Source organism: Heptranchias perlo, chromosome 22, assembly GCF_035084215.1.
Source record: "Heptranchias perlo isolate sHepPer1 chromosome 22, sHepPer1.hap1, whole genome shotgun sequence".
In the NCBI taxonomy this organism is placed as follows: domain Eukaryota; kingdom Metazoa; phylum Chordata; class Chondrichthyes; order Hexanchiformes; family Hexanchidae; genus Heptranchias; species Heptranchias perlo.
This window is the reverse complement of record NC_090346.1, coordinates 29,572,488-29,586,521: the sequence shown is the minus strand read 5'-3', so window position 1 is coordinate 29,586,521 and position 14,034 is coordinate 29,572,488. Positions and strand designations below refer to the sequence as shown.

The 14,034-nt window shown below is 44.1% G+C and overlaps 1 protein-coding gene across 1 annotated transcript in view; it reads right to left on the bottom strand.

Moving 5' to 3' along the window:
* Positions 1–470: 470 nt before the first annotated feature.
* abat (4-aminobutyrate aminotransferase) overlaps positions 471–14,034 on the bottom strand; it is a 185,317-nt gene continuing 171,753 nt past the window's right edge. The window contains exons 13-16 of the mRNA XM_068003182.1: positions 11,305–11,472; positions 5,149–5,295; positions 2,152–2,263; positions 471–1,356 (exon numbers count right to left, since the gene is read on the bottom strand). Of these exons, the coding sequence (XP_067859283.1) occupies positions 1,235–1,356; positions 2,152–2,263; positions 5,149–5,295; positions 11,305–11,472 (549 nt within the window). The 3' untranslated portion in view covers positions 471–1,234. The remainder of the gene's footprint in view (positions 1,357–2,151; positions 2,264–5,148; positions 5,296–11,304; positions 11,473–14,034) is intronic.

The window sequence follows — 14,034 nt, the reverse complement described above, 5'->3', positions numbered from 1 at the left end:
AAACTCCCAGTGCCTTTCTGAGCTCCCACAGAAACAGCACATTAATCAATCTCAACCTCCAACAACCTTTTTGTCCCACCCCTGATGAAGCCATGGCCTGTCAGCAAACACTATCACCCAACTGTTAGTTCTGAACTGTCAGACCCTCGAAGTATGTATCTGCAAGTGCCACGTAATACATAATGTACCATACCAGCGGTTCAAGAAGGCGGCTCACCACCACCTTCTCAAGGGCAATTAGGGATGGGCAATAAATGCTGGCCTTGCCAGCGACGCCCACATCCCATGAACGAATAAAAAAACTCTGTATTTTACTGTGACCCTGAAAAGTGTGCAAATATTATTTCTAAGAAATCTGCACCTAACCCGCATTATACTTGACCTGCGACTGTGTGATGCCAACACAGGGTTGCCTGAAATAGAAAAATGTTCCATTTTCCAGGACTAACAGCAAAAAAAAACTCCAAAAATAAATGTACTCTATTAGTTTAATGAAAACGTAGGATACAATTGTAGATCATCTTTTTCAATAAGATATATATATATAACATTTGAAGAAACTAAGTTTTATTGGAAGATACAGATGGCCACGGTGAATAAATTTATATCACAATTTCTATATACGGTGAACTGACCAAGCTTAAGACATAGTATTTTACCCAAGCAACTAGGCTTTCTGGTTATTTGACACAGCAAACGCATGAAATGTTTCAATCGAACTGAAATAATTTTGATATAATCCACCATTAATTCACAAGGTAGTATGTGTAGCACTTTAGTACAGATCACAGATGCCCTATTGTACGTCATGAATGCTATTAATTGACAACTGTCATGTGATACAAAATATCAGTAAAAATTACAAAAATGTTTACCAGATTAATTATGAAACTGAAGCTACATAAATGGATTATTGGATTATTCTTCAATTTACAGAATTACACCCAAGACATCTGAAAATGGAAAATGAACGCTCATTTCTTAGTAACGTTATTAGCTGTATACTCACATTTGTGGAACAGAATGTTGAATGTTACACAAATTACACATTTGAAATAGCTTTTGAGGTCAAACTCACCATTATTTATTGATTTTTAAAATATTGGTGGAAATGGTAGATATCAATGTTGAGTAAGTACAAGTTATATAATTTGAAAGATCACTAGATTGCAATCTATTGAATAATATGATTGTGGGTTGTGGATCCTTTTGTGCTGTCTGGTGCTTCATATTTTCACTTGTGGTCAGCCAGAATATCGTTGAAAACATTAAGGAAGAGATGTGCATGGTGCTGCTTGAACACCAAAGAAGGGCGGAAACGAATGGATTTGTCTCCACAGCCACCAAGTACAATACCTAATTGGAGAAGAGTCAGTGGTTATACTCATAGAATGACAACTCTGGTTCAGTAGTTTATTTGGTCTAGCCTAGTCCATTTAAGTAAAGAAACTCTTTTGCAGGGCTTTTGGGGGTGGATTAAACGTGGAGTGGGGTGGAAAGTTCACTCCATGGATTCTACTCTGGCCCACTTTCCGGGGTCAGGGTATTTACATTTTTGGATAGGCGCCCACACCATTCACAGTGCCACTGGGTGCCCGCCTCAGTTTGGGGGTGGCATCGTGCTGCAGAGTAGGTGTCCCAGCTTTGATTTGGAAAAAGTGCTCCATTTTTCATTAGATTGCAGTATGGCAACTCACAGTTTACATTTTAACACCCACCCCCACCCCAAGCCCGTAGTAATGCGAGGTTTATATTACAATTTGTACACATGATTATGATGTATTCCCCTCATTTGCATGTGCTGTAATATTCCCACCCATTTGTGTGCAGACGTGCTATGCACCTGCCCCTACTATTGGCCGGAAATTGACAGATAGAAAAAGGGATGAGGATTTGATTTAACAAGATTCTACCACACCCCCACAAGGTGCTCCATTTATGGCCCAAGCGCAGTAGAAATTTGGCCTCATTATCTATAGATTGATTTACAACTTCAAACTACATGGTAGCCCCCACTAATTACAGCACTGAATATCACTATACTGCAATTTTTGAATCTCAATCTCAGGGCGATACCAATTGTGCTATAATTTTAAAACGTGAAATGGAATAAATCAAATTTGTCTTGCCCTTGATACCTGTCCATCGTACCTTTATTTCTCATTTTCAAGACAAGTTGATTCCTTGTTGCTTCATTGGGTGCATCTATAGAGCAGAACGTCCCTTTCCCTCTGGCACTACTCAGGATGTGCGGATAGTGAACCTTGAAAGAAGCACAGTATAGAAATCCATTAACAATATGTTTAAGTGAATTCCAAAGGTAACAAAAGGCAATAAATGATGGGAGTAATACTTTTTACAAATGCAGTGCTGATATCAATTGTGAAAATGTTTTCTGTATTCATGTAAATTTATCAAGTATTCAGTTTTTTGATTTTTGGTGCAGTTTTAGTCTCCTTATCTAAGAAAGGATATATTTATCTTAGAGGCAGTGCAACGAAGGTTCACTAGACTGATTCCAGGGATGAGAGGGTTGTCCTATGAGGAAAGATGGGCCTATACTTTCTCTGGAGTTTAGAAGAATGAGAGGTGATCTCATTGAAACACATAAGATTCCAAGAGGGCTTGACAGGGTAGATGCTGAGAGGATGTTTCCCCTGGCTGGAGAGTCTAGAACTAAGGGGCACAGTCTCAGGATAAGGGGTCGGACATTTAGGACTAAGATGAGGAGGAATTTCTTCGGTCAGAGGGTCATGAATATTTGGAATTCTCTACCCCAGAGGGCTGTGGATGCTGAGTCGTTGAGTATATTCACGACTGAGATCGATAGATTTTTGGACCCTAAGGGAATCAAGGGATATGGGGACTGGGTGGGAAAGTGGAGTGGAGAAAGAAGATCAGCCATGATCTTAATGAAAGTCGGAGCAGGCTCGAGGGGCCGTATGGCCTACTCCTGCTCCTATTTCTTATGTTTCTTACGTTAAAGTTACTATTTGCTCACAAACTGAGTAAAATGCTTAGTACTCGTGTCAGATGTACCTTCAATGTTTGAGTGTAACTTTATTTACATTGGAGACATACATTGGACATGCTGAATTCAAATTATTTCCCTTTAATTTTTTAAAATTTGTTTTTGGGATGTGGGCTATGCTGGTAAGGCCACATTTATTGTTCATCCCTACTTGTCCTGAGAAGGTGGTGGTGGGGCTTCTCTGTGAACCACTGGAGTTTTTGATAATAGTACTCCCACAATTGTGTTAGAAAGAAAGAACTTGCATTTCTATAGTGCCTTTCATTACCTCAGGACATCCATCCCAAAGTGCTTCACAGCTAATGAAGTATCTTTGAAGTGTATTCACTATTGTAATGTAAGGAAACGAGGCAGGTCCCACAAACAGCAACGAGTTTAAATGATCAGATAATCTGTTTTAGGGATGTTGGTTGAGGGATAAATATTGGCCAAGACAAGGGGAGAACTCCCCTACTCTTCAAATAGTGGATCTTTTATGTCCAATTTAGAGGGCAGACAGGGGCTTAGTTCTACGTCTCATCCAACAAACGGCACCTCCGACAGTGAAGCAATCCCTCAGCACTGCACTGGAGTGTCAGCCTAGATTATGTGCTCAAGTTTCTGGAGCGGGGCTTGAACCCTTGCCTTTCTGACTCGGCATGAATGCCATGAGCCATGGCTGACTGCTCATAGGGTGTTAGGTAAGGAATTCTAGACATTGACCCAGTAACCGAGGAATGGCAATATATGTCCAAGTCAGGATGGTATGTGACTTGCAGGTGGTGGTGTTCCCACAACGTTGCTGCTCTTGTCCTTGGTGATAGAGGTCATGGGGAGGCAGGTGCTGTCAAAGTAAGCTTGGTGAGTTGCTACATTGCATCCTGTATATCGTACATGTGCAGCCGTAGTACCCTGGTGATGGAGGGGGTGAATATTGGGTCCAGTACAAGGTCTCAATCAAGTGAACTGCTCTGTCCTGAATGGTTTCAAGTGTCTATAGTGTTGTTGAAACTACATCCATCTTGTATTCCATCTCACTCCTGACTTGAGCCTTGTAGATGGTGGAGAGCCTTTGAGAAGTCAGCAAGTGAGCCACTTTTTGCAGAGCACCCAGTCTCTGTCCTGCTCTTGTAGTCATAGTGTTGAAATGGCTGGTCCAGTTCACCTTCTGGTTAATGGTTTCAGCTTAGGTGGGGTGGTCGGTGGTTATAAGCAGGAGATTTGCTTGACCTTGTTTGACTTAAAGCCATGAGACTTCATGGAGTCAATATTGAGGACTCCTAGGGCCACTCCCACCCTACTGTATAACACTGTGCCCCAGCTTTGATGGGTCTATCTTGTCTACTCCTTTTCAGTGAGCTGTTGCTCAGAGAAACACAAAATGTTGGTCACATGATTAGCAAGGACCATGGTTTAAAAAAATGATCAGAAATGGACCATGTTTGATCTGGGCCTCCTCACCACTCTCATTTAAAAGTTTAGTGTTAACATAACCCCTTCCAATTACCTGGTCTCCAAAGGCCACACACAAAGCACAACTAGAGGGCTTGTGGATATGCTGCTTTTAGGTTTCCAACAATGCCACTCTGAATTGGCACCAAGGATATCATGAAATTGCTCTCCCTTGCTCAGTGCCTCCCTCAATAATGTAGTTGTGATTTACGGTGCTTTTATACTGTGCTCATACTGTCGGGTTCCCGAAGTAAGAATTCCATGCAGCTGGCTGAAAGTCAAGACTGGCAGCCGGAAGACACACTAAAACAGGTCTTCCTGGCAGTCGTCTTAGTGAGTCCCAGGAGTTTTACATTTGGCTTGCTGGTTTTGCAAAATGTAAAATGGGTATATTTTGTATCAACCCTGAGTTCCCAATCATGTCTCGCACCACTCTGTGGCACAGTGTGTTGGTGTTCCAATGAACCACCCCACCCCATGTATAGCAATTACACTTTTAATTGATTAACTGTAACAACACTAGTTAAATAAATTCTCAAAACATCTCAGGTGATCAATACACAATGCAGCTCAATACAATAAGAACTGGATGCGAAGAAAGTAGCATGAACAGGACAACCAACTGCAAAATAAGGTCATTGTGATATTTCTTTATTGCAGATTTTCAAGTACGCTATAGTTATTACCTGTAAATCCTTAAGACCATTTAATAGGACTGTGCCACATTGAACAACATTTTCCAAAAGGTTTTCTGTCCTAATAACATGAAGTACTTCAGAAAACATGAGATTTTTTGAAGGGTCTCCTAGCCATGTGTTGAAAATCCTGTAGGGCTGTAGCAAAGACACAATGCACACTTGTAACAGAAAAAGTAAGGATACATTATATGATAACTATAGTTTTTACTTTAAGACCAAAATACTGATCATCATGCAACACATTTCCGTTATATTCAGAGTTCCACTTAGAAAAAAAATCCATACCAAATGTCTTCATGAAAAAGTGTTTGACAATTTACTGTTAAAAAGACAAAAGATGCAAAAAAACGGAACCATTTTCATTACAGTAGCATATTTTGCTTTTCCCTTCTATTCTAGAAGCAGCGACTTATGCTGGGGTACAATTCAGCAACAACAACTTGCATTTATATAGCACCTTTAACGTAGTAAAATGTCCCAAGGTGCTTCACAGGAGCGATTATCAAACAAAATTTGACACCAGCCACATAAAGAGGTATTCGGACAGGTGCTTGGTCACAAAGGTAGGTTATAAGGAGCGTCTTAAAGGAAGAGAGGCGGAGAGGTTTAGGGAGGAAATTCCAGAGCTTAGGGCCTAGGCAACTGAAGGCACGGCCGCCAATGGTGGAGCGATTAAAGTTGGGGATGTGCAAGAGGCAAGAATTGGAGGAGTGCAGAGATCTCCGAGGGTTGTAGGGCTGGAGGAGGTTACAGAGATAGGGAGGGGCGAGGCCATGGAGGGATTTGAAAACAAGGATGAGAATTTTAAATTCGAGGCATTCCAGGATGAGGAGTCAATGTAGGTCAGCAAGCACAGGGGTGATGGGAGAATGGGATTTAGTGCAAGTTAGGATACGGGCAGCAGAGTTTTGGATGAGCTCAAGTTTATGGAGGGTGGAAGATGGGAGGTCAGCCAGGAGAGCATTGGAATAGTCCAGTCTGGAGGTAACAAAGGCATGGATGAGGATTTCAGCAGCAGATGAGCTGAGGCAGTCACGAAGACGGGCGATGTTACAGAGGTGGAAGTAGGCGATCTTGATAATGAAGCGGATATGCGGTCGGAAGCTCATCTCAGGGTCAAATAGGACGCCAAGGTTGTGAACGGTCTGGTTCAGCCTCAGACAGTGGCCAGGGAGAGGGATGGAGTTGGTGGCTGGGCAACGGAGTTTGCAGCGGGGACCAAAGACAATGGCTTCGGTCTTCCCAATATTTAGTTGGAGGAAATTTTTGCTCATCCAGTACTGGATGTCAGACAAGCAATGCGACAAATGAGAGACAGTGGAGGGGTCGAGGAAGATGGTTGTGAGGTAGGGCTGGGTGTCGTCAACGTACATGTGGAATCTGATGTGTTTATGGATGGTGTCGCCGAGGAGCAGCAAGTAGATGAGAAATAGGAGGGGGCCAAGAATAGATCCTTGGGGGGCTCCAGAGATAACTGTGAGGGAGCGGGAAGAGAAGCCATTGCAGGTGATTCTCTGGCTATGACTGGGTAGATGATAATGGAACCAGGCGAGCGCAGTCTCACCCAGCTGGATGACGGAGGAGTGGTGTTGGAGGAGAACGGTGTGGTCAACCATGTCAAAGGCTGCAGACAGGTCGAGAAGGATGAGGAGGGATGGTTTACCATTGTCACAGTTACATAGTGACTTTGATGAGGGCCGGTTCAGTACTGTGGCAGGGGCGGAAACCTGATTGAAGGGATTCAAACATGGTGTTGTGGGAAAGATGGGCACGGATTTGGGAGGCGACAACATGTTCAAGGACTTTAGAGAGGAAAGGGAGATTGGAGATGGGACAGAGGGGTCAAGGGTGGGTTTTTTGAGGAGGGATGTGATGACAGCAGATTTGATGGGGAGCGGGTCCTGAGGAGAGGAAACTGTTAACAATATCAGCTAACATGGGGGTCAGGAAAGGAAGTTTGGTGGGAATAGGGTCAAGGAAGCAGGAGGTGGGTCTCATGGTCAAGGTGAGCTTAAGAGAGTGCATGAGGGGAGGTAGGAGAGAAACTAGAGAAAAATGCAAATTTAGGGCTAGGGTAGGGGGGAACCGTAGGGGAAGTTTGGTTTGTGGGCTAGAGAAAGGGAGGGAAGTGGCAGAGGCAGCTGAACAGATGGTCTCAATCTTAGTGACAAAGAAGTCCACGAGCTCCTCGCACTTTTTGTTGGAGGTGAATCTCACCCTCCATATAAACTCCCCTACCCATATTCACGGCCACCCCCTCGACCTTGCCATCTCACGCGGCCTCTCACGTTCCCTCTATCTAAGAGGGAATCAAACCTGGGACGGCGGCAGGAGAGTAGGAAGGTCGAGGAGTGCTGAAGGGCTGGGGTATGGATTTGGGGGGGGCAGAGTACCCGAGAGGGGAGAAATGAAAGGAGACATGGTGACAGAAAAGAGGGGCGTAGGAGAGATAAAGAGAAAAGAAGAAAAAAGGGGAAATAGAAGTGATGGGCTTGGGTCCGGAGCAGCAGCCAAAATGCGCCGCGAATGGACACAGAAACTCAGGTTACATACATGTGGTTACATAGCAAGATTGGGATAGCTATGTCCTGGTAATAAACAGGGAATAGAGAGGAGACAATAAGAGGGAATCCAAGGTTAAAGTCTGAGGTCCCTTGGTGGGATAAAGTTGACGTAGATAGCGTGGCGTCAGCTTGGAGGCATCGACAAACTGATGTCCAGGTTCGGAAACCGGTGCGGAGGGCAAGTGAGTCCGGAAGCTATTTGAAGGGTACAGTACTGGAGGACGCACTGCTGGAGGTATTTCCGAGGGAATGAAGAGCCAGGAGGTGTGCAGGATCGATCACGAGGCAGAAAAACAGTGGCAATGTTGGAGGTCACTATAAGACACTCTAAGTCACTAATTCCTCAAATGACAACAGCTTTCCAACAGCTCATTCCAGCTGAGCATTGCTAACAGGTAATCCTAGGCAGGGAGTTTCATGAGGGAGGAGGGGAGAGGAAGGGGAGAAGCAGGGCATCACAGGAAAGTCAACATCCGCCCTCACTCAACACCCAACTGCTAACTTTCTGGCAGGATTCAAGAATGGCTGTGTGACAAAAAGGGAACATTTTTGCCTGTATTAGGTAATTAATTTTCATTCTTTCATTAATAGTAACAGCATGAGGGGTCAAATCCTAGGTACACAGTAAATGATTAGTTATTTAAAGTAGGTTATTTTTAAATGGCTTTGTTGTGGCAGTGAACTGATAATTGGCTTCTTTAAGGTTTATTGTAAGTGAATTGCTATGCTCTTTTAGAGTTCTGCAGAAATTTATATTCATATCGGAATTGAAATTACATGATTTTACTGTTGAATTTACTGCCAGTGAATATTTTAGCTTTATAAACTACTTTTTTCCACTTTGTAGGAAAGGCATGTGTTTTGTCATCAGGTTTCTTTCAGTTTTAACTGGTACTGTGAAAGATGGTATTTACCAGTTACAGCAGATATACAACTTTGGTTTCTAGTTGTTCTCATAATCTCAAATGAAAATATTCCCAAACTTACTGGGGGGAAAAAATTGGATAGGGGCCGTTTTTGGGCGCAGGTAGCATGATGTGCTATTACCCCGCGCCCAATGGCCCCTGTGCAGGCAGGACGCAAATTTTGGCCCGCACGGGGACTTACCTGCAATCAGCGTTCCATTCCACGCCTTGCATGTGGAATCAATGCAATTTGCACTTTCCACCACCAGAGGGAGCTCAATCTCTTAAAGGGAGGATGTTTCTTACAAATCTCTTAAAGGTAGCTGGTACCTGTTATTTGCTGAAAATAACAGTCTACTGTCTGCATGGAGTCTGAATGGAGATCAGACATCGCACACGTAAAACACAGATGCAGGTCCCATCCCTTTGTTTACACACTGATGAGTTATATTAAAACATTGAATAAAGGTTGCGAACTACTAAATCCCACATCCTACAATCTGCACGCCAGACCTCACCAATCTGCCAATTTGAGTTGGTACTAGGCCTGAGAGAGTGCATGCACCAAGGTTCTCTGCTGATGCACATCCTATATCTGCAGGTGAGGGGGAGGGGGGCAAGAGGCCCTCCAGACATATACCCAAAAGGCAGTGGGAGGCAGCAGGGGACGAAGTCAATGCCAGGCGCACAGCATCAAGAACATGAATGCAGTGCAGGAAGAAGTTCAATGCTTTGACATGACTGGTCAAGGTGAGTGAGGTCAACTGTCAAGTGGCATCTCCTACCAACTGCACCACGCACTACACCCCCCCATCACCCACATATCAACAAACTCTTTCCATCAGTACTCAACTCTTCCAATCAGATGCTTCCTCTCCCCTTACACATTACCACTGTTCCAAGCCACCTACCCACAACTCACAGGCCACACAAACTGGCAGCTATTCAACCATGACAGGCACATCACCCATACACATGTCCCGTTTTCTTGCAGGATAAGGTGGCGCATATCAACAGGCAGTAAGTGGCAGTGGATTTAGCCCGTCGAGCCTGTTCCGCCATTCAATGAGATCATGGTGGACTTGTGACCTAACTCCATATACCTGCCTTAGCCCCATATCCCTTAATACCCTTGGTTCACAGAAATCTATCAATCTCAGATTTAACTTTCACAAGTGAGCTAGGATCAACTGCTGTCTGCAGAAGAGCATTCCAAATGTCTCCCAACCTTTGCACGTAGAAGCATTTCCTAACTTCACTTCTGCATGTCCTGGCTCTAAATGTTAGGCTATGTCCCTGCGTCCTAGTATTCAAGTGTAGGTGACCTCCAAAAACAGTTACAAATGTCTCGGCAGCCAGAAGCAATAATCCAGCAACTAACCTGTAAATCCTGCATGGTCCCTTTAAATAGCACCGGTGGGGGGTCCTCTAGGCACTCTAAGACACGTTCAGATGGTTGGGGTTAAGACTGGATGTCGGAGAGGCCGTGTACCGCCGAAACAACGGGCGCTACATGGCCCAATTTAGCGCCCATAGACTTTTGAAAATCCCTAAACTATGCTCTATATATGGAGTATGAATGCAGTTTTGAGTTAACTCTGTTACCGTATACTTTATGGCATTTCGCTCTCCACCCTCTGATTTTACCAATGAATCTGGAATGGACAAGGGTGGAAAATTACACAGGGATCCACTCAGTCATGCCCCCCTCCCCCCACTCCCCAGGTTTGGGCAGGCATATGGAAGCTAAATACAAATCAACAAAATATTTCTTCCAACTTATTTCCCATGATTTGCTGGTTGTGAGGGACGTCTGTTAGTCCCAGCCAGTCAGTGTTTCGATGGTGATGGAAGGGGAGCCCAAAATGTTATCAACATGGTACAGCCTGTGCATCAATCATAGTGATGATGTGCACAGGCCAAATTGTAAGTTTAAAATTTGCGCTAAAAAAATTGCTCGTTTTACAGGCAGCACTGAGGCTGCATGTACCCCAGGGGTCTGCTGCTGCAAAACTTCACCCGCACTTTGGTGGGATTCCCCGGTGCAGACCAGGGACCAGCCTGCAATATTCAAATGACCCAGTGGCTAGAAATCAGCTCGGTCTCCGGAGATACATCCCAAAAAGATCTAGGCCCACATTTTTAATGTAGATAAAATAAAAATGTAGTGGTTTCACTGCAGAAATAGATCATGGAAGGAATAATTTCATTTATTGATATCTTAAACTATCTCTGTTGTGAAAAGGTTTTGGTCCACCTTGTTCAATAATCTCACTAAAAATTATTTTTGGAACTTGAGAAGACAAATAAGGGGAGTTAAAAGTGCCAAGGTCAGATTTCTTGTGTTACTAATCTTATAGTACACACGCGCGCACACACACACACACACACACACACACACACACACACACATTCAAAGTCATAGCAATTTTAGGAAAGTAATAAACTTTATTACATCTTTCAACCTCACAACCAAGGTAGCCAGGATATTGGAAGAATTTGGAAGTGCAAATAATGGATTGTCACTCAAGCAGCTCATAAATATTTGTCAAGTTGTTCCCTATAAAGGAGCCCCCCTCCCATTGTTTGGCAACTGTACAGTGACTTTAACATTTCCACCAATCTAGTTTACTGACATAAAGCTACGTAAGATATGGTTTGTCACGAACACTCACCATATCAGGCCTCAGCTCGTCTTTGTAGAAGTAGCCTCCAGACAGCAACTTCTTACTGAAGGTGACAACGTCAGCTGGATCATCCAGACCCCAGTGTTCGTGGGCCCAAAACTTGCCGGTGCCGCCTCCTCCCGTCTGTACTTCGTCACACAAGAATGCAGAGCCATGCTGATTGAGCAGGTTCAGGTGAACAGGGAAAGGTAGGATAGGGACAAAAAGCCAGAGTTTCATACATTTGTGGCAATGATAAACACAATGTGACAAAGGGTGAAGTTAAGCTGATCTGCATGTTGCAGGGATTAAGCAACAGGAAAACAAAATGGGAGGCGAGAAAGTGAAACAAATGTACCATCAGTGTAAATAACAATTCTTATCATCTACCCATTATAGTTAAGGAAGCAAGAAAGCCTATGTTTTGCATATGATAAATATTATTTGCATGTGCCTAACACAGAAACGGTTCCCAATTTTTCTGGGCACAGCAAATATAAAAAATGGACAATATCCAACTTTCATGGGTTTTAAAGGCAAATTCAACCTCTTTCGATAAGAGGAAATGCAACTTACCATTATGCTCACTTTATATTTGTGACTAATATTTCTGTAATAAAAAAACTAGAGACAGACAATCTGTTTTATGCAGACAAAGTTGCAGCATATTAGTTTCCTCATCAAATATTACAATGCCATAGGAACAAATTCTTTATTGGGGTTGTTGCAAGCAGTAAACCAAAACTGTAGTGGAAGTACTTTAGCAAGTTCTAACCCACATCAAGTACTTCATGTGAGACACACATTTCCATAACAATAGTCATCACAACAAAAAAGTCACTGTCACATTGACAGCGATAATCTGCTCCTGTTGTCAGCAACACTGAAAGTTAGCATAAAGCATAAACTGACAACAAAAGAAAATGGTTAAAATCAGCTTTCAATAACTGTCCCGTTTTGGGATTTTTGATCTTTAAAAAATTCACGGAGAAGATTTGAGTTATTTTGTGTTTTTTAAATGTTATGTTTTGAACACAAGTGAATTCACACAGGTTTAGAGAACCACAGGCTATTGCCACTGCAACAGAGAGGGTAGGGTTGATGTGTTAATGAGCCAACTATCTTTATTGCTGTCTACAACGACCGGGATATTAAGCAATTCGTTATGGGTACGGTAGCATAGTGGTTATGTTACTGGGCTAGTAATCCAGAGGCCTGGACTAAAATCCAGTGTCATGAGTTCAAATCCCGCCACGGCAGCTGGCGAATTTAAATTCAATTAATTAAATAAAAATCTGGAATTAAAATACTAGTATCAGTAATGATGGCCATGAAACTACTGGATTGTCGTAAAAACCCATCTGGTTCACTAATGTCCTTTAGGGAAGGAAGCCTGCCGCCCTTACCCGGTCTGGCCTATATGTGACTCCAGACCCACAGCAATGTGGTTGATTCTTAATTGCCCTCTGAAATGGCCCAGCAAGCCACTCAGTTGTAAAATCTCGCTACGAAAAGTCATAATAAGAATAAAACCGGACGGACCACCCGGCACCGGACACGACAACGGCAAAACACCAAGCCCAGTCGACCCTGCAAGGTCCTCCTTACTAACATCTGGGGACTTGTGCCAAAATTGGGAGAGCTGTCCCACAGACTAGTCAAGCAACAGCCTGACATAGCCATACTCACAGAATCATATCTTTCAGCCAACGTCCCAGACTCTTCCATCACCATCCCTGGGTATGTCCTGTCCCACCGGCAGGACAGACCCACCAGAGGTGGCGGTACAGTGATATACAGTCAGGAGGGAGTGGCCCTGGGAGTCCTCAACATTGACTCTGGACCCCATGAAATCTCATGGCATCAGGTCAAACATGGGAAAGGAAACCTCCTGCTGATTACCACCGACCGTCCTCCCTCAGCTGATGAATCAGTCCTCCTCCATGTTGAACACCACTTGGAGGAAGCACTGAGGGTAGCAAGGGCACAGAACGTACTCTGGGTGGGGGACTTCAATGTCCATCACCAAGAGTGGCTCGGTAGCACCACGACTGACCGAGCTGGCCGAGTCCTGAAGGACATAGCTGCTAGACTGGGCCTGCGGCAGGTGGTGAGCGAACCAACACGAGGGAAAAACTTACTTGACCTCGTCCTCTCCAATCTACCTGTCGCAAATGCATCTGTCCATGACAGTATTGGTAGGAGTGACCACCGCACAGTCCTCGTGGAGATGAAATCCCGTCTTCGCACTGAGGACACCATCCAACGTGTTGTGTGGCACTACCACCGTGCTAAATGGGATAGATTCAGAACAGATCTAGCAGCTCAAAACTGGGCATCCATGAGGCGCTGTGGACCATCAGCAGCAGCAGAATTGTATTCCAGCACAATCTGTAACCCCATGGCCCGGCATATTCCTCACTCTACCATTACCAACAAGCCAGGGGATCAACCCTGGTTCAATGAGGAGTGTAGAAGAGCATGCCAGGAGCAGCACCAGGCGTACCTAAAAATGAGGTGCCAACCTGGTGAAGCTACAACTCAGGACTACATGCATGCTAAACAGCGGAAGCAACATGCTATAGACAGAGCTAAGCGATTCCACAACCAACGGATCAGATCAAAGCTCTGCAGTCCTGCCACATCCAGTCGTGAATGGTGGTGGACAATTAAACAACTAACGGGAGGAGGAGGCTCTGCAAACATCCCCATTCTCAATGATGGCGGAGTCCAGCATGT